The sequence below is a fragment of the Erithacus rubecula genome, assembly GCF_903797595.1.
Source record: "Erithacus rubecula genome assembly, chromosome: 3".
NCBI classification, from domain to species: domain Eukaryota; kingdom Metazoa; phylum Chordata; class Aves; order Passeriformes; family Muscicapidae; genus Erithacus; species Erithacus rubecula.
In genome coordinates this window covers 56,100,489-56,126,234 of record NC_136689.1, presented here as the reverse complement: position 1 = coordinate 56,126,234, position 25,746 = coordinate 56,100,489, and the positions used below count along the sequence as shown (strand labels likewise).

The 25,746-nt window shown below is 37.4% G+C and overlaps 1 protein-coding gene across 2 annotated transcripts in view; it reads left to right on the top strand.

The window, feature by feature from the left end:
- The window catches only part of SLC9A3 (solute carrier family 9 member A3), a gene marked incomplete at its 3' end in the record, with an annotated part of 51,665 nt that overhangs the window by 3,293 nt on the left and 22,626 nt on the right, over window positions 1–25,746 (top strand). For both annotated transcript variants that reach the window (XM_079301991.1, XM_079301990.1), the window contains exon 2: window positions 21,268–21,570. In XM_079301991.1, coding sequence (XP_079158117.1) covers window positions 21,268–21,570 — 303 coding nt within the window. The remainder of the gene's footprint in view (window positions 1–21,267; window positions 21,571–25,746) is intronic.

Below are 25,746 nucleotides of genomic sequence, written 5' to 3'. Positions count from 1 at the left end.
TTCACAGTGTTCTACTTTGGCTAATAATCATTATTTCCTCTTTTGATAGGCTGTCTTATCACTGCAGAGGAGTATCCTTGTGGGATAGGGCCAATAAACTACTTACATTTGTAAATCAAAGCCCGAAAATCATCTTATCTACACGAAGAAGGTACATGAGGTACAGCTGGGAACCCTCCTAGTGGACTTCAGGTGTCCACGTCTCCTGGTATCTCAGTGCTCCAGATGAAATAAGCAATACCACTGAAAAAGAGTAACCTCCAAATGCACACATGTCTGCATTTATAGCTACAGACAGCACAGACATTTCCTGCTGTAGGTAAAGGATGTACCACTTCTAAACAACATGCTTACACAATATAGTTCTGGTTTAAGATGAAAGACACTTGTAGGCTGACCAGACTCTCATGTTCTTTCTAAGTTCGCTTGGCCATGTGCTCTTCTTCTTCTTTATGTGTCTGTCATGGTTAACACCATGAAAATAAACTTTGGATAAATAGATGCATGGAAGACACAAACAATGTTTTGGCAGGAAAGTCTCTACAGAAAGAGAGGTAGAAACAGGTGAAAATCAGGAATTTTTGGAAATGAGTAGAAGAAGGAAAGGAATAATGAAGCTAAAAATGGCTAAGAGAAGAATTTTTTTTTAACACTGAGCATTTTATACAAGTTTTGGAGGGTATTTCTCAGCCATGTCAATGCAAAAAAAAAAAGGAAAAAAGTATGCTTTTTACTTGGGGGATATCTAGTACATGCTTTTACACTTGTTCAACATCCTGAGAAACAGAGAGGCTGTATTTATTGGCAGTTATGCTGGGGAAATTGTGAAATTTCTTCTTGCAGTTTAAATCCTTTTCTGTACTATAATATTTTTTCAACATTTTTACAGAAGAATAGATAATTGTCCCAAAGTAAAAAAAAAGCCCTACAAAGCAGCCTTTCTGTCTGTCTGGCCCTCTGGATTTGCTCAGTGTGTGCAGATAAGCAACTGGAAGAAATGGTGGGAGAGTGAGTGACTGTGAACAGGAATGAGGAAGGGTACACAGCCTTTTCATTATCTTGAGTCAAACCTCTTGCCAACTGTTTTTGTGGTATAGATTATGCTGAGTCTAAGAATGTCACAAAGGTGGTTTTTTTTTTTTTTTTTAATGCATTTCTGTGTAGTTGCACACAAGTTCTAAAGGCTTTTATATAAGAAATTAAAAAGTGGGAGTGAAATTTGAATCCAGGGCAGCTGGTAAATCTGTCCTCAGGAACACCACAATGCTTTGGAGGAGGGGGAAGAAATGATTCAATGACAGTGAACAAACACTCAGGAGAAGGCTGGTAAAGATACTGTGTCAGATGGACTTGATGAGTCCATCAGATCCCGAGACCCCAGGAGGACATGAGATGCAGAGCACAATGCATCTCTAAGCTTAGAGATATGGGTCCCCACAAGCAGTCTAGCTTCTGCATGCCTGGCCTCCTTCACATTGTCTCAAACTACCCTGAGAAAGGAGCTCTTTAGAGTATTTTGTTAACACAAACAATTGCTGTGGAGAATTTTAAGCATGTTAGGGATGGGCTGGGGAAGGAACTGTGAAATGCAGGTCTAACCACCCATCTAATTTAGACTCCTGGGGCAATATTTTCTTTGAAGAAATCAATAACCCTCCCTCCAAAGCAAACTGTCAAAACAAAAGCTCATTTGACTCCAAAGTTTCTCCTCCTGGCACTCTAGCTACTGAAAAGTGTCAGTTACATAGAGAAAGTGATTTAGGGTATTGTTTTAATAAAATAAAAAATGTGAGACTACCTCTTCTATTGGCAATTCTTCAGTAAATGACATGGTTAGGAAGAAATGTTGACGGATGTTTAGCAGAACTTTACTGGATGTATTTAACTGAAAATGGAGTCAGAGATTCAAAGGTGACCAGATGTCACCAGATCCTGCCAAGTTTAAACTGCCAGCCGGCTCATCTTTGTAGATCTTGTGAAAAGCTGCTTTCATTAGCAAGTGAAAATGTGGAAAAAGTCTTTACATTGTGACTTAAGAAGTCTGGACTTGGCTGTGTTCCCCTATATCCTGACAAAGATGAGGGGAAAATGCTTCTTTACCTTTATTGTGAATTCACTAGAAGCTGAAACAAGTTAGCACACTTAGAACAGAGGCACATGCATGTCCTCCCCGGATATGCATAGAAACACTGTAAAATTTTGCTGGTAACTGTTCCATATCTGCGGTGCCTTCAGTTTTGTAAGATGCTGTATTTCCTTTTGCAAAGTGCTGCTTAGAATACCTGTAAGCTAGGTATGTTAAGTACTGTAAAACCTCAATCTTTTGAAGAATTATCTTTTGTATCTAACATCTTATAAGTTTCAGGCATCTGAAAAGAATATTTCGAAAACTGAATACTAGCTTTGCATGTCCAGTAGTAGGAACAACTGTGTGAGCCATCTTTTTATTGAATTTATCATCTGTGACTGCATGTTCTCGCATTTTATTTCCATTTTACTCTTACTCGTCCTTTTCCTGTACTTCCTGTCTCCCTGTAACACACATCTATCTTCTTCCCCCTCCCCCTCCAAGTCTTGCAAGTCTCAAGTCTTAATTATTTAGAGCAGGGAAGAAGATATCAGGATAGTATAATTTGACAAGATTCAGATTACATCCTCTGGCAAATAGCAAATGTACAATGGCAACTTGTGTGAATTACATAAGAAAACAATGGCATTTTGAGAATGGCCCTGAATTGAATACAGTTCAGGCATGCATACCTAAGGAAGGATCTCTGCCATCAATTACTTTCAGGCACCTGTGCGCAAAGTGCTCAGCGTTCTCTGCAGAACAATGGAATCCTTTTAATACTGTAGTCTTAGGATTGTTGAAACCATTGATTTACTGTCTTCAGAGCTCTAGTCACTTATTACCAAGAGCGACCTGCATACCCCCCCCAAAGTGTAAATTTCTCATGGGGCAATGCAGCAGACCACAGCCCCACAAGAAATAAGAGCAAGCAGCAGCAAACCCTTCTAGAGGTTCTTCAAGTGAAAGGCTCTGAGGTCCCCCTTTGTTTTCGTGGACCTTTGTGTGCTCGAGATTCTTAGCAGGGAAGCTGGTACTGGAAATCCTGAAGTATTACATGTACAACCAAAAGCCTGTCAAAAATCAGTAGTTTTACCACAAGTTTGCTTTAAGAAATGTTTGGAATCCAACTATAAAGAGTTCTTTCCCCCCATTTACCAGAGTTTTAATTGCTCTGAATAAAAGGGGTAGTGATTACTTAGTTCTTCTGTATCTTTCATAGGGCTCGCTCTATTCCAAGATGAAATGTTGAGTCCAAAATCATAGAAGAATATTTCTTATCTGAGTATTCTTTTTTTTTCTTTCAGAAAAATGTCTCTGATTTTTCTGTTCTCTTCTCTCTGCAGCATTGCATTAAACTAGTGGCCTGAAGAAGTAGAGTCTTTAATTGGTATTCAGTTTGTTGACAAGTGGCAACATTTAAAACTAGAGACCTTTAAAACAGTCTTGGTAAACCACAGAGCATGGTGGATTGGCTGTGTTGCAATATTTTGTTTCTTTTTGTAAAGCAATTTGCAGAGCACTTACCTCTGTGGAAGGAGTGACTTGATACCCAATTGGCTGCTATGTAAAGCACTGTAAGGTCATAAATACTGAAACTACGGGCTGACAAGGAAGAGCTGACCAAGATGGAATGCAAGACATCAAGTGGAAACACTTTTAATTAAGGCACGAATATTTAATGTTAGTTCATGGAAGAAGAAAACTGGAAGGTATTCTGAAAGGCCTGCACAATAACAGGGGTTTTAAATAGTTGGATCTGGAGAGTTTTCTCCTTCCATTAGCTGAAAATAGAAGCAGTAATTCTGGATTCACTAAAATGTGCCTAGAAGAGAAATTCCACCTTTATCTATTGAAAGAAAAAATGCCTTGGTTTTTGTCAAAGCCAAATGTTTAGTCACACATTAGGGAAGAAAATCTCAGTATAGATTGTAGACTGATTTTCAAAAACATGTGGTTATGATTCTTTCAGCTTCAATTGCAATTTTTTAAAAAATGAAGAAAAAAGTTTAAACTAGAAGCTTTATGGATTCAGCCAGTTTCATAAGTTGAGCTTTGAGGAAAATATTAAATATTAAGAAATGAGTAAAAATCTTGAGACACAGAGATTTCATAATAAAAATCTCCCTGGTACTAATAGATTGTAAATGGATGGAGAGACTTGCTAGCTCCTTCATTAAAATGGTTGTGTTGGTTTGGTGATATTATAATATTCCAGGGACTAGGTGATACCAGTTTGTGTAAAATGGCTTAATGCTATGTTATGTTAATGTTAATATTGATACACTAACAGTTGTACTGGAGGTAGAGTTGTTATGTGATCATACATAAAATTAAATATAAGTATAGTATGGAGATATTACAATCCTACTTTACTGAAATACCAAAACTGGTGAATACCTAGATGTAGATTTTCAGACCTTGGCAGCTTAGGAAATTCAGTTAATAAAAATGTTACTTACTGGTTTAAATGGTTAAAATATTCCAGAATGACCGAATTAGTCTTTGAATGCTTGCTGTTCTGCCTATGCACAGAGTCTTCTGCCTAAGCTAGAGTTTAAAGTGCTTTAAAACCTGAATTAAATCTTTTTCCACTGAAATAGTTCTGGGCCTAAGCTATTCAATCCTATTTAGCTCTGGGAATGAATTTGGGACAGTAGTGAACTGGGGGAAGCCGTTGGATACTGGGTCTCCCATAGAGTTCGCAGAATCATAAAATAACAGTATCACAGGCTTGTTGAGGCTGGAAGGTGTAACATCTGCTCGGTCCCATGCTCCAGCTCACCCGGGGTGACCTACAGCTCATCGCCCATGATCATGTCCAGATGGCTTTTGATTATTTTCCAGGATGGAGACTCCACAATCCCTCAGGGTAACCTGTGCCAGTGTGTGGCCACCCTCTCACCTCTACCAAGCTGCTCTCCAGCTGGTGACCCGCTGCATGTACTGGTGTGGGGGGTTGCTCCTCATCAGGTGCAGGACTCTGCACTTCTCTTTGCCAGATTTTACAAGGTTCCTGTCAGCTCATTTCTCCAGCCTGTCAAGGTCCTTCTGAATAGCAAGCAGCCCGACCCTCTGGTTTATCAGACACTCCTCCCAAATTTGTGTAATCAGACAAATTGCTGAGGGCACTTTCTGCTCCATCATTCAGATCATTAATGAAGGTGTTAATCACTCCGGACTCAGTACAGACCCCCGGGGTTCGCCTCTAGTTACCAGCCTCCTACTTTGCACCACCGATCACCACCCTCAAGGTGAATTCTCAATTCACCCATTGTCTGCCCATCCAGCCCCTACAGCAACAGCCTGAGGCTGTTCTGGGAGGCAGCTCAAAGCCTTATTGACGGCTCGTTAGAAACTCGCCAGACACTGCTCTCTCCTCATCTTCCAGGCGCATCACTTCACTGTTGTCGTGTTAGTCAAGCACTTTCTTAGAGTGAACCATGCTGATTCCCGAGAAATTTCTTGTCCTTCACATGGCTGTTTACAGAATTAGTTGCTCTGTCAGTTAGATCTGCAGAATTTTGGATTAGCAGTGGTCATACACGAGTGGACCTTTATTTACATCTTACCTGGTCAAAGAAAGCAACATTTCTGTATTCACTTGACACTTAGCTTAGCTGGTACAAAATTGCACACTACAGAAGAGAGAAGGATACAAGGTGGCCACAACGGTTATGCCATCATGAATTAAATAAAAGAATGACAAAGTACCAGCATAAAGTTTATCTCTCTTCTAAGTTATAGGTGCCCTCTGACCAGAGTGACTTCAATTTTCTGCTTTCACTCATATGTCACTCACCCTTCTGCCTTCTCTTACCTGATACAGTGTGAGTTTCATCTCTAAATTTAGCCAAAGCTTTCTCCTGAGTGAACTGATATTCTGATTAAAAGTATTACTCGATGGGAATCTGCAGTGAGATCTGTTATTTGGTAGTACCAAGCCCAAGCAGCAACTAAATGAGTCAGCAGGAGCATGTGTAAACTTGGAGGTGGTGTTTGTAGTGTATCCTATGTCCTACAAATATCTCTCCTGAGCACAAGCTGTATGCCAGAAAAGCACAGCTCTGTGGTTTTCCTCTCTACTATGCAGCTATTACTTCTGCACCTTTCACTTGCAACACTGGCACTTTGCAACCTTATCTCAGTTTGTCCATTTTTAATGGGCTTTTGTCCAGAAGACTGTCTTTGTCCTCCTAAAAAAGAACTCTAAAAGTTATGGCCATAATGGTCTTCTATTCCTTCCCAAAATGGTACTCATTTGGCCAACTTAATTTCACTTCACAAAAGACTGTGAAAACTGACTCTGGATAGGAGGGCATTTCAATTATGGAATGGTATTTTGTCAAGAAACATTATTGATTTGTAGATAAAGATATTTTGAACACATTTACTTGCTCAGATCAGCTGCTGTGGATGATCATTAGTGGAGGATAGTGGGTTTTTTTTCCTAAGTAGAACTGCTGCTTAAATGCTGTTTATTCTCATGTTTCTCTGTTGTTTCACTTGCTACCATAGAAGCCACATAGAAAAGTGATCAGAAATAACTTTATAGGCAAAAAAAATAATTGAAGTAGCATGCACAATCTTTCTGGTGTAGAGAGCTGAGAAAGATAGTCTATATCTAGAAAAATGAACACTTTTGGACTCAGAAGTGCCCTGATCAGTACAATAACAGGTATGAGAAGAAAGGCAGGATGGAAGCTACAGATGAAGGTGCTGTTATGTAAGCATAAAAACATTGGAGTTAGATTATTAAAGAACAAGAAAAAGAGCAGAAGGAATCTCCATGTTTACATTCCAAGCCTAACAAACACATAAATGTATTAATTAATTTCTCAATTTCTGTTGCTTTGATATCACAAAGATAAGAATTTAACTGTCATTAAATGTTTTCTGTTAAAATATCTGGTATTCATTGAGAGGATTTTGTCATAAATTCCAGCCTGACAGATTCTATCAAGACGTCTGTTAATCATAATATCTTATCAGGGGTTAGCAATGTAAGATTTTTGGGACTTTGCTCTGTAGAGATTCAAGAGGCTTGCTTTTGCTCTTGGGCAATCTGTCCTCAGGAGGACTCACCCAGTAGCTTTCCACGTTATCCTGTGGAGTACACTGTATCTGCTGTACAGGCAGCACTTCTTATCCAAGATAAATGGGCAGCATCATTTTCTTCAGTTCAGTGTCATGTTCAGTGTTCCTTTAAATGAGGGAGCCACCCTTCTACCTGCTCCCAGAGATTCTGTAAATTTCTGGGCTATTTGAAGTTGGATCTGCTAGTTGCTGCACAGAGCAAAGTCTTATGATTCAAGGCAAGAATAAAAGATAGGTTAGTAGCTCACTCAGGCCAGATATCTAAGTGTTTGTGTAGCATCTGTAACAGAGACTGAAACTTGTACCATGAAAACTTACATTGCTTATGCAGTAGAAGAGTCTGGAAAAAGAAAGCTGGTTTTGTTTTTTTCTCCTTGACAAAACTTAGGCAAAAAGTCAACACTCCTCCAAAATTTTTGTTAGAAATAAAGAAAATAGCAAGTTCAGAAACTTAAATTTGTTTTTTTTCAGTATGATAGATATAGTACTGAAGTCAGTCAAAAGTCAGTCAAAAATAAAATCCCCTGCTCAAGTTGATTCAATTTTCAGACGTTTTCTGATCTCAGGGTGAGGTTATTACAACTTACACGAGAATAAAAAAAAGGACTGTCACATTTATCATGGACTTAAGGAGAGCAGCAATTCCATAGAACACAATACCTTAATCTTATTTGAACCTCTTGTTCTCTAGCCTTTCAGTAAACAGAAGAACATCTTGTTTTCATGTCTTGAATACTTGTACTGAAGAAAATGGTAATTAAGGGAAAAGCTAAATTTTTTTGAACCAAAATTATTGCTTTCAAGCACTCAATAAAGCATCTTAATTCTTCAGCCTTTCTTAAGGAATACAACACAGTTGACCTTACTAAAACCATAATTTTTAAGGCATGTTCACTTGAATAATGCTGTTTGGTGTTTGAAAGTATGAGGATGTACAAACAGCAGGAGGAAATATGAAGTTCCCTTCTGTTTATTGTGATTTATGAGTAAAGATTAAAAGCAGTCCTAGACAAACCTGCCACTGCAAATGGAAATTCAGTTTGTGTGTGGGTTCTTGAAGGGCTTGTGTCAGGAAAGACTTAAGGAAATGTAAAGGAGGATGGTCTCACAATTTCCTCTTGCAGTCTGGTGTGTTGAAGGTCAGTAGAATCTTGTCAGTATGCCCTCATGTGATAAATCCTTTCAGATTATAGGGAGCTGAAGAAGTACTACTGCCAGTGGTTTCTGCTGTAGTGCCTAAAACACAGAATGCTGGATCCAGCCAGGACAGGGTCAATTTTTGCAATAGGTAGGAGGAGCATGGCTGTACCCCTCAAGTAATTTTCTGTGGAGGGTGGGAGGGTTCCCACTCTGTGTTGGGTTGTGAGGCAGAGGGGGTCAGGTATTGCTAGGAGTTTTCTGGGTGGGGTGGACAATAACATGCGATTCAGTCACCTTTTTTTCTTGTACTGCTCTGGCATTGGTATTGCTCCTTGTTTTATTTTATTTCTGCTTCCTGGGCAGCATCAAAGGCAGCATGGCCAGCAGGTCAAAGTGGGGTGATTCCTCCTCTGCTCTGCCCTGGTGAGAGCCTGCCTGGAGTACTGTGTCCAGCTCCAGATTCCTCAGTGCAGAAAAGAAAGGGACCTCTTGGAGCAGGTCCAGAGGAGGCCACCCAGATCACCAGAAGGTTGGAGCACTTCTCCTATTAATACAAGCTGAGAGCATCCAGGTTGTTCAATTGGAGAAGAGAAGGTTCTGGGGAGGCCTCATTGCTGTCTTTCACTACTTAAAGGGTGCCTGTAACAAAGACTGGGATAGTTTTTAGCAGGACCTGCTGGGATAGGAGTAGGACTAATTGGTTAGTCTTTCAGGAATCTTTCAGGCTACATAGAAGGAAGAATTTTTTTATGATGGGGGTGGTGGAACACTGGAGCAGGTTACACAGAGAGGTAATAGATGCCCAGTCTCTGGAAATATTCAAAACCAGGTTGGACAGGTCTTTGAGCAACCTGGTCTAGTTGAAGATGTCCCTACTCATTGCAGGGGATTGGAGTAGATGACCTTCAAAGGCCTCTTCAAACCCTAACCACTCTGAGATTCAACTGAAGTTTAATTCTTATATATGTGCTAATAAAGGTAAATAAGAGGCACTACTTGGATAGTTTAGTAATATTTGGACCATACTGAATTCTTACTGCTCCCAAAGTTTAATTTCTGCACAGATATTTTTAGGAATATATGCAAAATCTTTTTCCCATGTTGCAAGGGATCTGGCTATATAAAGCATATTCTTGTACAAAGGAAAGAATTCTATGTTGATATGACTTTGTGTTATATATCACACAATAGAACCATGCTTAGTCTATGTATGTGGCATTCTGGGATTTTTTTCACTTAGGAAGGGATTTGTGTCCGGTTTCTACCTTTCTTTTTTCTTCAAATAAACAGGCGTCATAAGTACCCAAAATGTTTGAGTTGTGAACTGGGCTTCAAATACAGCTTTAGGCAGTTGTTTTGTTCCCTTCCTTTTTCTTTCTCCACTGTGGAAAATAATGTTAAACTAATCTCCTTGTGAACTTCCTTTTGCACACTATTCTTTCTCATTTTGCCTGTGTGTGCAGTACAAAACACAAATGCATAACTGAAAAAATCAGCTGTCTTACCATCTTCCTACTGCATTCCAAAACATCAAAGTTATTTTCCATGCAGTATAAGGACACTAATTAAACTACAGTTCTTCCTACTGCTACCATCATGTACATAACCTCTCAAAAAAGATAATGAAGGAATGAGAGTTAACGTGTTACTTAATTGGAGAAGTGTAGGGATGAAAATCAAAAGTCATGCTAAAGTACATTGAAAGCAGTATCTCAGAGCCATTTGCAGAAAAAAATTAGAATGATATAAACTAAAATGCAGCTTGCTCTTAAATATAAAGGAAATTTAATCACATATCTGCATTTCTAAGCAAATTTACTTTCTCACAGGTAGGAATGAGTGCATTAAGTTACAAAGCATGCCACACCTTCTATTTACTGGTGCCTAACTCAGAAACTCACAGGCTTGATTGATGAAAATGGTGTTTTCTTAATAGACAGAGTACTGTCTAACTATTGTAACATGAGAATTGTTGCCTCTTTCTTTCCCACATATCACCTTGCTCAGTTCTTTATCATATTCTTTCTGACTAGCACTACTAATGTTAAAAGAAGTATTCTGTCATGAAGTAAGTTCCATAATCTATTCTCCACAGTAGCATAAGGAGAAACAGGTAAGTGACAAGCTATGTCTAGAGCATTCTCAAAGACAGAAGTTTTTACTTGCTTCTCCATTTTCTGACAAAGCCTTGGGTTCATAAACCATCCACTGAGATGCTTCCATAGCCCTATAAAACTAGAGAATGGTTTGGGCTCAAAGGGACCTTAAAGATCATCTTGTTCCAGCTCTCCTGCACTGGCAGACACATCTTCTCCTAGATCAGGTTACCCACAGCACCTCCAGCCTGGTCTTGAACACTTCTAGGGATTGGGAGTCCACAACCTCTCTGGAAACCTGATCCAGTGCATCACTACCCTTATAGCAAAGAATTTCTTCCTAGTATCTACCTTCCTTCAGCTTACCCCATGTCCTTTCACTGTGTCCATGGGAAAAGTTCCTCTCCAGCATTCTTGCAGTCCCCCTTTCAGTACTGCATGGTGCTATGAAGTCTCCCTGGAGTCTTCTCCAGGCTGAACAACTCCAACTCCCACATTCTGCCTTCATAGCAGAAGTTCTCCAGCCCTATGATCAACTTAGTTGCCTCCTCTGGTCCAACAGGTCCATACCTTTCCTCTGCTGGGGACCTCAGAGCTGGATGCAGAACTGCAGGTGGGGTCTCACCCAGGAGAGGAAGGGTAGAATGCCTTCCCTTGCCCTGCTGCCCATGTTGCTTTGGATGCAGCCTGGGATACAAGTGGATTTCTAGGCTGAATTGTGTTGAGCTTGGGAAGAGACTTGTCTGTTGTCATCCCAGACACCTTATGTCAATAGGGAGTGTTTCTCTTAAAAGTACTTTTTACTTCTTGGTTAAAAATCTCACCTAGAAGATCTGAGATGACCAAATTTCTAGTACATATACACAATATATTTGAGTTTCTGAAATGATGTACTGGAGTTGTAGTCCACCATGAAACTCTTCTCTTACCAAGCTGCTGAACACTCTCTCCTCCAACATATGACTGGCAAAGCTCTGAAGGCTTTCAGAGGGTGCAGTGGTATTTACTTTCAATGGAAACTAGCCTGGCATATTTTGTTAATTCTCTCAAATTACATTTATTTTCAGTTTTAAGCAAGGTATACTTGACATGTATGTTTGATTTGGGTTGTTTTTTGTCTGTTGGCATCGCTAGTGAATTTGAATACTGAAATGCTTACTTAATTTACTGCTGTAATCAGGAATACTTCCACTGTAATTCCATGCTATTCCATTTGTATTAATTAAAATCCTACCAGAGTGGAATGTAAGGGGCAGGAAGCAAGCCAATCTGCCAGTGCCTGAAAAAAAACCACTTTTCTACCCCATGACTTGGAGCAGCCTTCATTTGCCTTAGCCCTTAGGGTTTAATTATGTCCCTCATGCCCTTCCCAGCAGCAACAATCCTTACTGTGCCTTGCTGGAAGCAGTACAGGGAAAGAAGAGAAAGTCCCTACCATACAAGAACAATTTCAGAGTTTCAGGCTACTATTGGTATTCATTATATTATTTCTTCCTCGTCTTCTTTTTCTTCATGTAGACCTAAACCAGGGAGAACTGGTTCTGTTTATTTTTTTATTCAGACTTTGGTAATTCCTTACACAATTTATCGTACAACAGAACAACTGCTCCATTTATTACTAGTAACCCACTCCCTTGCAGTTTTTTATCTCTATGAGCAGATGCCAAAACATTCCCATGAGGATGTCTTCATTTCAATTAATTTATCATATTAAAATAGAAGTTGAAAGGAAAAAAAATTCTAAAATTCGTAGTGTGAAACCCAGTTCTTGGCATTTCTTTATTAAACCCATGTTACCGGAAAATAGTTTGGTATTTTAAAAATAAAACTGCTTTCACTATCTGTCAATAATTTTCAGTGAATCTTTGAAGACAATTTTAAAGCTTGAGCAGTTGCAATAATTGCAACTTAATTTTAATACATTTACATAGCAAGTGAAGCAGTTTTATGATTCTTTTACTGTCCTGTTTTATATCCTCTATCATACTTCAAGGTGTTTCTAATGTGTACTTTGCTCTCATTTTGAAATATTATTTTTGACTGTTCCCATTTTTCTTTCAGTGCCATTCAGTTCCATAAGGAACTGAATGCTACCACACTTGCACTGCAGTGGGACTGCTCCTTCAAAAAAGAACTATTTAGCATAATTATGATAAACTGTGCCCGTTTAAACTTCATTATGTTCTAAGTGCTTATAGAGGTAATAGTTGCTTACTCACACACTTCTTTGAATTTGACTGGAGGCTATCTTATTAGGTTATGACCTATCAGCTGAGAACCTTGACCTGTATGTTGGCTACATTTTTAATTGCTAACATATTTTGTTAATTGTTCACCTACAGAGAACAGCTACCTAAAATCTCCTCCTTAATGAGCTCATTACAATGCTGTATGCTTTGTAAATGGTGACCATTACATGTGTCCCAAATAAAGAGAGCTTTCTTGAGCTGGATTAAACCAAACTCAAACCAGTCCTTCCATATGAAGGACTTTTGTGCCTTGCCTAGGAAAGATGTCCAAGATTAAGTATAAATAATATTAATTGGCATACTCATGTTGCATATTTTAAGGGAGTACCAAGATCCAATACCAAAAGTGGCTTTTACCTCTTGTTGTACAATATACGTCTATTACACCTCTGAGTTTCTTCAGATATAAAATAACTCAAAGTTTTTTTCAATAAATCTCTATTTTTTTCTAGATTGGGTAAAAGCATAATGTACTGATTAATAAAATAATCCCATGTTTGTCTAAGGATTATTGATAGAAGAAATCTTTAAAATCTGTTTTCTTAATTTTTGCCCATTGTATATAAACAATTCAAAATGGCAGCATCAATTCACAACACTTGTTTTGTTGTTGCAAGGTCCACAGAACAGAATCCAAAGGACTATAAAATATTATATCAGTCTCCTGAGCAGGAAAAAAAGAACTGAGCACACTGTTGATAAAGATTAGAAAGGCAAATATAGATAATAATGATCAGTTTTGAATCTGCCCAAACACTTCCTGGACAGACTAGAAATGCAGTTCTCTAATGCTTTGAATCCTTGCTTCAACTGAACCTCTCTTAGAACACAATGGAAGATTTTTTTCTTTGATTTAGCCTAAATTAATCTGCAAATAAGACAGGGTAAAATAGTTTCTGTGTGGATAAAGAGAAGATGAGGCAAAAGTATGAAACTATAAGAGGATTATTTTTCAGTCACAGGAAGTCACTAGAGTTTAGTTTTTGGACTGGTGTTATGCAGGGCTTTGGTTTTACTCTCTTTTTGATTTACCACTGCACAGAAGTGTGGCTTGCTACTGAAGATTTCTGGTGACACATTTCTACAGGCATTATCAGTATTCATGTAGATCTGGCTACTGTACAAGGAAAAATACATAATCCTGAGTACTAGGGGAAGGGGTGTAATACAGTAATACCAAGGGCAGTTTCACTCAGAGGCCATGACAGGAATCGACACGAGAATGGGAAGGGGAATACAGGGTGACTGTGAGTCAGCAGTGTGATAAAGAATCCAGGATGTAGCTGAACTATAGATTGTGATAGGAAATTATTAATGCTGTTGGACCCGCTTCCACTATGAGTCATGCAGAACACGGTCTATACTTCTGGTGGCTCTGAATCCACAAAGGTGAACTCTGAAATAGACAAGAGTTGAAGGCTGAAAAGAAGCAGTTTACTTCAAAAAAACAGAGACAAGAAGCAAAAAGACAGTGTGTTTTCCTCTCTGCTTATATAATAAAATATGAAGGAATTAATATTAAGGCAAGTCAGCCATTTAAGAAAATTTATATCACTCCCACAAAGGAAAATGTCCATAAAATAGCTGTGGACAAGTTCAGGCTAGAAATCAGAATGAAGTCTCTAACTGTGATGAGGGCTGGTGGTGTACCTTCACATAGACTTAGATGGAGCAATAATCCTCTGAAATGAGGACCATTAAATATGATGGTGTGATAATGAAGATCTGGATAAACAGCCAATTAGCCCTTCTAGTACTTATGGTTCTTGATGAGAATTCCCAGATATTCTGTGCAGGCTACTTAAACAGCTGTAGTTAGTTGAAAAGTGTGCCTATGGTTGTGCAGGCAAGAAATGCTGTGTTTGCTAAAGTAGGAAACTCAGGAAGTCAAGTCATGAAAGCTATTTTAACAAGGAGATCCAGTTCAACTGATGGCAATGCAAAACATGTGCATCTGAGAGAATAATAAAAATTACAAGGACAGATCCGAAAATGAAAGACCTGAGAGTATGAAGAAATCAAGTCACATGCTACAGCATGTGCAAGAAGTTAATTGGGGAACTAGAAGGTGGGTATAACGGTTGAGAATTAAAAGGGACCATAAAAGATAATTATAAACAGTAAAACTTTCTCTTAGGAAAGAGTGGAGTTCATAGAGATTAGACTTATCAGCAAAATGTTTGTAGAAATTTGAGATTGAAGTGGTAGATGTATAAATAAATTTGCCTGATAAACAGAAGACAAAGTAACTGTAGCCTTGAAGAGAGCTACTTATAAAAACCACCCACATGATTAGAAAGTGAAACACTAACGGTCATTATTGTTAAGCAATTTTCTAAACCATTGCAATGTGAAAGTATGCTATGGATTCTGTGCTGTCCATTTTACCAGAAAAAAAATCACTGTTAGTCTGGACTAGGTGATGCACAGACTGGGACTGGCATACACTGACTGCCCTCAGTATCGTGAGGACACACCAGAGCAAGCCAAGTAATATCAGTGATTATATGAGACTCTTGGTAAAGCAAGAGTGATAAACAATTTTAAAACACAGTGGCTGCTCAGCTGCTTTTTAGACATCAGGGCTCCTACTTATACATCCTAATGGGAAACAATCTCCAAACAATCTAATCTAATCTAATCTAATCTAATCTAATCTAATCTAATCTAATCTAATCTAATCTAATCTAATCTAATCTAATCTAATCTAATCTACATTACTCTTTTAAAGGAGTTTGCAGAGTAAAAACAAACAAACAAACAAACAAACAAACAAAACAAACAGGGGAAAAATAATAGAAAATACACAATTGTCTCTGCCCCAACATCTACACACAGTTCCTACACCATGAGCGCTGCAATCTCTTGCAGGGGCTTGTCTAGGCCATACAGCACACACATTCCTACAGCACTGCAGCTTCTCTCTTGGAATGGCAGATGTAGCAGGTTAGGCTGAGCTGTCACCTGCTCCATGGCTACAACTAAAATGTGGGGCTGTGGACAGTGCCCAGGGATCCATGCCTTTTAGCCATGGGAGAAGCAAAACGATCCTTTCTTGAAAAACCATGCTCTGTATTGTATTTTAGAGGGTTTGGCCATGTCTAAATCAGGTAGACCAACATAGTAGCAATGGACCAGGGTTTTCCAGTTTTTTGAGCTACATTACTAACCAGCTACACTTGATACAATTTAGGTAACACAAGCTGGTATTTGACTATACTTTGAGCTATCATACAGGCAAGATAAAGAAGATTTTTTCTCCAGGTACACTGCTGGAAATTTTTTTCTTTGTTTTTTTTTTTGTTTGTTTTGTGTGTGTGTGTGTGTGTGTGTGTGTTAAATAGTAACACCTATCTAGAAGGCACCACTGAAAAGATTGCAAAAATGGTAGAACTAAGCAGTTTTTGAATTAGATTTCTTTAAAATGCTAAGGAAAATGTTAACAGGTAGGTAAGGTAAGATACAAAAATTTCATGCTTGCCAGTCAGAGTCCAGCCAGTGGAAGATGTTTAGAGGAAATAATTCCTTTTGGGCAGAATATTCTTCTGTGTAATTTATTATGTCTTCTCTTAAGAAGTTTTTTTGTGTGGTATTAAAAAAATCTGATTGTGTGCTGCTTGGAGATACTGTGACTTACATTTCTGAAAAGTAAAGAAGCACAAAGTAGCTTGCAGTGTTTTGCTCTCATTTTGGTCAGTGGCAAGGGTTTTCACCAGCTACAGGAAATAAAGTCTTGGAGCTCCAATTAGAAGCACCGGTGGCTTGATGAGGTATGATAATTTCAAACTTTTAAGTGAGAATAAAAAGTCAGAACTGGAAAACAGACTAATAAGGTAGTGTCAGTGCACATTTGAACCACCAGTAAAAATGCATATGGGAGACCTCATGCCTGCTGCTAACCCTGATAGGAGGAGCTTAGAAACGTTTGGAGATTCATATCTGCTTATACAGAAACTATGGAAATGATAAGGCTGACCATATTTTAATTTTCTGAATTATTTTTTTAGTCCTTGGATTTTATCCAAGATACATTGGAAAAAAATCAGCAGAGAATTACATCATTATTATAGGTCAATTCTTGATTTCTCTGGGTGACACGCTGTGTACTGTGCATGTGCAGTAGGTTTTGTGATTGGCTGGAATAGTGATACTCGCTGCAAAAATAGTTTCACTGTTTTCAGAGACCTGATTTTACACTATCAAACTTAATGGAAATATAATTATTTATTTGACATATTGTTGAAATTACTGCATAAATCCTGAAACTCAGCTGTATTTTAAATGGTAGTTTCAGATTTTTGTTTTTGCAGTCGTGTATTTTCAAAAGGTTGTAAATCTATCCTAAATTGTTCACTTCAGCTGGAAATAATGGAAAAAAAATCTAGATATAATCTAATCTAGATCTACTGAAATATTTCCTTTGATAAGAAAAAAATCAATATTGATTAAAAATAGGTTTTGTTAGAGATCATTAAAAAAATTCAAATCCTACTTCAGAAAATTTTTAAGTGTCTACAAATATTACAACTTGAAAATTAATTGCACACTATCTCTTCTTTATTAGTTTTAAATTATTTTTTTCTTTCTTTTAACCAGTCTTTCTGTCTTTATTTCTTTGAGTAAGTGAGAAAAAGCTTATTCTGCTGAATCACATCTTCCAAAGCAGTAGCAGATGGCCTTAGAAAGCAAGAGATAATTCACTGAATGCTGTAAATTCCACCAAAGGATTTAATTTAAGTTACTGCATTTATAAAAGGCCATAAATCCCAACTTACTTCTTAAAGTGTGTTTCATTCTTTGAGTCAAAAGAAAGTGGTTCCAGCCATCACATCATAGATTGCTAATTTGTTTTGTCTTTCTCATCAAATAGCTTAAATGCCACAGCTCCTTTTCCTGGATCCCAAAGGAAGCATCTGAAAAAAATCACAGGATGTTTATACTGTGCAACTACTTCTTAATTTTGTAGGAAGCTTCTAATTTCGTGATGCTCAGCTTGAATTCAAACACAGTTTACCTAGTAGCCAGTCCAACCCACTTTCAAGCCAGATATAGGATGAACTGGAAGGGAGGCATATGTTTAGCTTTTTCTTTAATGCTGGATCTAGATTTAGGCAGAAGAATTCCACATGCTAAATGTTAAAATGTTAAAATTTATAGCTCACAAAATTGCCCTGTGCAGTTTTTTATTTTTTTTTAATGTCAGGAACTGTCTACAGGTGTTATTCCTTTACCCTTTCCCTCTCTTTATTAAAATATATTAACATACTTTTCCTTATTTACAGTGAAAATAGACAATTTCATCTCTGGTTCTGTCACACATTTATCTGAGCAGCACTGCATGCTATCATCCTTCCTATCAGGAAGCTGAAATTTCTTTCACATCAGAATCAAACTAAACTCCTTGTCCATTAGGAGTTTGCAAACCTTGCTGGATTGTATTTTCCTCCTCAGTCAGGTGAAGCACCTAGTCATTTTAGATATTTAGGTGCAATTAAAGCTTCTAGTTATATTTTGTCATGGGGACACAACTCATTTTGTGGGACAGTTTTTGGATCTCTTTTAGACAAGTAAAGGCAAACTTTATGAAGTGGCAGTGCTATCATTATATGAGTTTGTAATTCTCACAGAATATATTGGAGACATTGCTTCAGAATAATTAATTACAAAAATAAACATTAAGGACTGATTTTGGAATTAATCCATCTCTATCAAATTCCACAATAACTACTAATAACTACTTATAATGGACAATCTTCAATGAATATATTTTATACACATAACCAGAAAAAAAATCTGTGTAGGTTCAAATATGAGCTCAAACATTAAGTTCCAATTGCATCTCAGTCCAAAGCTATTTTGTTGATTTTTTTTTGTTGAATTTCATCAGTTGTGGTATTTTCCTTTTACATATTTCTATGCTTATAGACATATTTCTGATAATCATATACCATGCTCTCTGCCTGAAGAGTTAGCTAGGCAGTTATCCTAAAAGTAATACAGTCTGGTTTTCAGATATTTTTTGGGCCAAATACAAAAATGAATAGAGGCTTTTCTAGAGCCCATTCAAGCAAAAACTTTCTTGTCCATGGCCTGCATCCTTAAACTAACAGAGTAGAAGAATTTATTGCTGATAATATTAACATCTGGTACAGATAATCAGTGGGTTGGAGTTAAAGGGGACAGAGACAGATAAGACAGAGCTGATTCACTGGGAAAATGTGGCTTTTAGGAGTAGATAATGTTATAACCAAAATCAGATTTATTTCCCAACATTCAAAACTGGTTTTTCTTTTAAATGGGAGAATTCTACAGAATATGAAATTTTAGTTGGACATTGTTTTTTCCCAAATACCTAGTTTTAAAAAATCTTCACAAGTTCATTTAAATTTTTTTAACTTTAACTTCTTGTAGTCATGGCTTATCTGCTAACGTAAGAGTAGGAAAAACAGACTTTGGTTACTAAGACTAGCTCAGCAGCATTCATTTTCAGGGATAAGGAGATAATCCCCTCTCTGTGAAGTGATAAATTAGTTGATAATTCACTGACTGGAAATTCAAGGAATCAAGAATGACTAGTAGGAAAGATTTTTGAGAAGCTAGATGCCACAATTTGTACACATGGAATAGTAGCTAGTTTATTTTTTTTCGTTTAATTTCGTCTCTCTTCTTCTTTTTTAATGCAAGTCCAGGGGATTTTACAATAAAGAGAGGAAACTAACAGAAAAACCAGAGTGTTTATTTCTGTGAAGTGTTATTCATCTCTTGATTTCATGACATGGATGACATAGAAAGCTGGCACAACTTAGCTTCACTGAATACAGTTTGTTTTCATGACTGATTGCTTTTGTATTAATCCCACATTTTAGCTGTGTTCTAACATGTTTTCAAGCCTTGTCTACAAACACTCAGGAACATCTACATTCACGCTCATTATTGGCATAGGAGGCTGTGGTCACTTTTTCTTTTCATGTTTTCTATTCTGATGGGACCATGAAGGTTTTATGACTCAAGGAACCACATTATTGTGAGGCTGCTGTAATAATGGATGGTGCAGCCAAGGCAAGAGCTGACAGTTCAGGAGTGGGGCCCTTAAAACACTCTAAAAGGTAACTAGTAAATGTTTGACAAGGACAAACACTTGGATGGGGAGAGAAACAATGGTCTTCCAGTAAAGTAACCTGGTCTAAGATCTCTGCATGGTCATAGGAAAGATTCTTCCACTATGGCTTAAAGAGTCTGGAAGTCATAATGATGGGCTCTTGTCCAAACTAGTTCTGAACTAAATTGCATTAGCACTGTAACAGCTTCAACACAGCTGATGTTCAAACCAGGAGAAACTTAGGGGCTTTTACTTAAATTTTCTTCCTGATGTGTATATCACATTTTCAACACAAAGCTATGTAAGTAAAGCCACATTTATTGGGTCAGTTTAACAAAGTACCAGGGTTCAGGCCATCTGGGACACATCATTACTTAAGATAAACTGAAGGACAAGCTTACAGAAATCCCTACAAAGACAATTAAACCACATGTCCTTATTATCAAACACTTCTGCCTATTCTGCTCCTATTTTATGTTTCATCTTTCTTTGTAGACCTGACTTCTTTCCGTTCTTCTCTCTGCTTTTTCATTTTCCTTTATCTGATACCTAAGAAATGCATTTTAAATATTTGTTGCCACACATATTTGCTGTCTTAGTTGTGTTTCTGTCACCTTGAACAGTCTGTTTTTTCTGTCTGGTCGTACCTTTTAGATTTGCTCATGGCACTCAGTAACCTTCTAATTATTGGCTAGTTTAATAGTTTTACCACACCCCACCATTGCATGTTTTGCTGTGATAGATGTCATATACTATTTGTTCTTTATTAACAGATTTTACAGACTATTGTAACATACAAATTTTATGTACCTTATACAAAAGAAAGCAGACTGTTGCAGAATCATTCCCTAGAAATACATATTTGAAGGAACTACTAAAGCCTCCATTCCTTCAGAAAGCCTCTGAATTATGAGAAATCCTTATTAGGGATGTCTTAAAGAAAAAGTTCAAAGGGATATCCTGTGATATAAACTTTATTCTGTTCCTGCTGCAGGCTGCATTATCAGAATATTCTTTAAAAATTTAAAAAGAGTTCTCTTGAAACTCTTCTTTCATCATCCTTATCACATCTTCCAATAAACCTGCTAATAAACTGATCATTTTTGAAGACAGTCATTAGAAGGTTGGATGTGTATTTTTATTTACAGAAATAAACTATAATGTCATACCGTTCTAGGACTTCCCTTTTGCTTTTCAGCCTTGCACTTACTTTTTTTCTTGCACAGAACATCATCTTTCCCTAAATAGATCTTGTTAAGAGAAGATAATCCAATGAAGGATATAAATATCATGGAATATTGTTTTACTATAAGTTAAAATATGCTGGATAAAATCTGAAGATCTACTTTTTTATTTCTATAAGGGTCTGTAACCCAAGCATTCCATGCATGCTTTTGGGTCTAATCACAATGAAAGCGAAAAGCTTTCATGGAGTCAAAATTGCCAGCTAACAACAGTTGTTGCTCAAATTGTTTCTCCATTTAATTTCTGACTCATTGTTTTTGTGTTTCCTTGCAGTTTTCCACTTGTCCCACAAAGTCACTCGGGTGGTTCCAGAAAGTGCTCTTCTGATTGTCCTTGGTGTTTTCCTTGGTGGCATTGTATTGGCAGCAGATCATATTGCCTCCTTCTCCTTGACACCAACTGTATTTTTCTTCTACTTGCTGCCCCCCATTGTTTTGGATGCTGGATATTTTATGCCAAATAGATTGTTCTTTGGAAATCTTGGCTCCATCCTTTTGTATGCTGTCATTGGGACAATCTGGAATGCTGCCACAACTGGTTTATCCCTCTACGGTGTCTACCTGACAGGAATAATGGGTAAGTTTGATCTGTGAAGGCACAGTTATAAATGCCACTGTATATACTGTCAGATAGGTGGTAAGTTGCAATTTAACAACTCTTTCCAGAAGAAAAATTCAGTTTTAATATCTTTGTAAAATCTTTGTAATATCTTTGTCAAATTTAAGAATATCTTTGTAATATCTTTGTAATATCTTTGTAATATCTTTGTCAAATTTAAGAATGACCTGAAAAATGTTCCCTAAGGAAAGTATCAAAGCTAGTTGAATCCATTTCTCTTATATTGTCCTGCTCTAAAAGTGTGTGTACATTCTCAGGGTAAAACTCAGGATTCTTTCTGCTAATAGATATCTGGACAAAATACACACACTAAAGGGCTTGTTTCTTTCTGCTATGATAGAAACCTTAAAAGTTACTCTGAAATGGAAGTACCTTCCTGAAGCCACTTTTAGTGTTATGTGTTATATTAAGTGTTATTTAATAATAAATGTTATTACTTGTTTTTATTTATTTATTTTAATTATGTATAATGTATTTATTATCATTAGGGCAACTAAATGTTATTTATAATAAGTGTTATCCACTGAATGGGTATATATGCATGACCCATCTACACATCTCTTTTGCATTTTCTGAGTCTGAAAATCATAACTGAAGAAATTTTACAGAATGAAGTAGGAGATGTCTGACTTAAAAAAAAAAAAAAAAAAAAAAAAGCCATTTCAATGGGGAGCAGTTCAAAGGGCCTTGAAAGGGTGGCTGATGCACAATTTCCTAGACAGCAAATCCAAAATGTGAGGGTTTCCTACTGCTTGTGCTCTTCCCAGAGAAGCAGTGGGTGCTCCATCCCTGGCAGTGGACAAGGTCAGGGTTGGATGGGGCTCTGGGCAACCTGGTCTAGCAGAAGGTGTCCCAGGCAGTGGAACTGGAGGGTGTAAGATGTCCCTTACAGCACAAACCATTCTGTGAGCCTAAGACCCACTTTGCCTTAATTACACCATGATATAAGGGCACAGGGGTGCTAGAAGAGGTACAGAACAGCAGCACTTAATCTCTGCAGACTTTCATTTAAGACTCATGTTATGAAATTGCTGATGTTTGTAATATAGACAGCTATGATAGATACATTTTAAATATTCACCTTATTATAACTCTTGTTTTAGAAGGAACAATGTTTTCTTTAGAAGACACAAAGGTGAGAGCTCAGATGCAAAAATCTTTGGCTTCTTTAGATAGATATGAGGTTTACTGTGCTTTAAGCAATATATTCCATGTGCAATATCACATTTATAATTAAAATCAGGTTTTCAGGAAGAAAATATGCAACAAGGATATTGCCACTGCAGATTGGAAAAGGTTTTCTTTATATCCAAGATGCTTGGAACAATTTAAAAAATATCGCCAAAAATATTTTCTTAAAATCCTGTTCTGGGAAATATAATGTATGATAATTAGTTTAAAAAATATGTTGCTATAAATCATTAGAGGTAAAGGGTTGATTTCCTTACAATATGTGAAATAGAGAAATTGACTGTTTTCAAAAAAAAAAAAAATTATTTTAAGTGAAAAATTGACCTAAATTATTCTCTTCCCAATCTGCAAACAACTCTTGACTAACTGAGAAAGCTGGATTTGATGGTTGCATGTTCTGCTTCATCAGTATGCAAATATTTTAGTGACAGTGTATACTGTTCACTCTGAGCTTACAGCTACACAGGAGAACCAGCTCCTACCACAGGTCACAGCTAAAGCTCTGCAAGAGAAGTATGGGGGTGTGAATAAAGGTGAACAATAAACTGACATGTCTGTCAAAGTTTAATGTTTAGGAAGAGCATTATTGGTGTACTGTGGGGACCTGTCTTTGCCACAAAGACCTGTGAGAGTTCTAATTTCAGCTGTGAAAAAGGCCAGACAAGGCTGTCCCTGATTCAAACTATGTCATTCTCCAGCAAAGCTGAGTGGGAGTCTAAAATATCTACATGACACAGACTTACTAATCCACTAAATCTATTGTGTTGACCTCCAAGAGGTCAACAAGACCTAACCACCACACTTTGTGAAAAACCTTGATGTTGTTACTCACTGAAGAGAAGAGAATGCTGAGTTATTCTGTTTCTAGAAGGGTTCATAGCACCTTCTGGTTGAAGTTCTGTGGTTTATATGTATTTATATCCTGCTTGTTCTACAATTGAAGTGAATAATGCTAAAAGAAATATAATTAAAATATAGAAATGTAATTCCATTACAGATTAAGATGAACTAAAACCAAATTACTTCTAGCTTTGACATTCAATGGGCCTGTAGTACTGTCCACCAATATGGGAGTGCATAATCTAAACTGGATTGCATAGATTTCCTACATAAATAAACATAAAAACATCTCTTTGTTGGCATTCAAAACCCTTGCAGATTTTACAGAAGGAAAATGGAGAAGTAATTACTGTTAACCATTACTCATATCAGTCTGCTTCCACAGAATAGGAAGAATTATGTAATACTAATTCTTCCAGGCTTATTGCAGTGAACTGTTCACTGTCCACCAGAAAGCAAACACTTGCAGTATTGTGGTTGTGACTAATGCTTAGAACAGTTTTTCCTGTACAATCTAGGTCATAGCTGCAACATGCTGAGTGTGTCTATAAGCCTTAAATTGGGCCCAATAAACTTATCTTGGTCAGGTGTCACTGATGAGCTGGAGAAAGCCATGGTTGTATGCAAATTGAAAATAACTGCTGTTATTACTCTAAATCAAAGTCTGATTTAGAAACTCCAGGCCTCTCAACAGTACTTTGTAGGAATTATAGATGTGTCCTAATCTCCCCATAAATATTTGCTTACTAGCTTTGCAAGTCTTCAAAGAATGTACCAATGATTATAATTGGTAACACATAAAAAAGATAAGCAATCTCAGTGAGCCAATTCATTTTCAAACCATAAGTTCTATTATACCCTATTATCTGATAGTTATTGTCATTGGGCTGGCTCCTTCCTTAGGTCTTCCTGAGAAGGACAACATTAGGTGGAACCATTGCTTAGGCTTAGGTTCAAGGCTGTTTTCATAATTTTTGGCACAGGTTGAAGGTCACTGCCTCAGCCCCACTCGCATGGCAAAACCGATAGGCTCAGTCCTTGCTCACAGCCCGATACGTCCAAGTGCGAACCAGACTGCTTATCTTCTTAAAAAAACAAGGTTTTCATACATCTGTGCAAGCTGTGAATTTCTGTTTTCAGGGCCATACCAAGATCCCTACAAACTGTATGGAAACCTTGTAGATATTCTGATTGGCAAATAGCAGCTAAGAGAATATACAGCTCCACCAGAATACTGGGCATTGTCACATATAACAGGGTGTTGTTTATTCATCTCTCTGACTGCCCATATAAGCACCCTTGTCTTGAGTAAATAAGCCTGTGCCATTTTCTATCAAAAATATCTGGAATCTGGTTTCTGCTTCAATTAAATACTAAGCACAAACCCTTCTGAATTTGAAAAATTTCCTTTCAGAGCTCTTTCTGGAGGGGTGGCCATGTTGTTCTGGAAGTACCTTACAGGCTCTACTGATCCTGTGGCTACGGCTACTGACTGTCATTGTCTGACTCATGCTTCAAAACTATTTAATTAGATGAATTCCTTCCTTACCTGTAGAAATCAGCCTGGTAATTTTGGGCATGGGTCTCTGCATTGTGTTCTAATGAAAGAATTCTCTACCTGTTTCTTTTTTTGCCCTTCCTCATAATTTTTGGAACCATTATTTCTTAATGAACTTTGCTTCCTCCTCCATCTGTTAATGACCACATAGGGAATTTTACTGCTCAGAAATCTTTTCCCCAGAAAAAATGACTGGGTTTACACTTTTGATTTCATAAAGAAAGTATTTAGGAAGCTGAGCAAAGTCTTTTTTGTGGCTCTGTCTTTTCTGCTACTTAAAAAATGACAGTGAATGCTTTCCTCGGTCTGTTTGCATAACTGAACAAAACAACCTTAATAACTAAAAGAAAGTTAAAAAAAATACTGGGTTACACTGTCACCAGAGTTTTGCAGTTTCAAAACTTTTGAAATCACTGCCAAAATTCCTAAGAGACTACAGCACAAACATGTTGAGGTACATTTTGGTCCTTCATCTATTTTTATGGTCCACTTGCAGACAATTTAACAGCCTCATGAAACCTAATTTGGGAACAAGTGGCTTAACC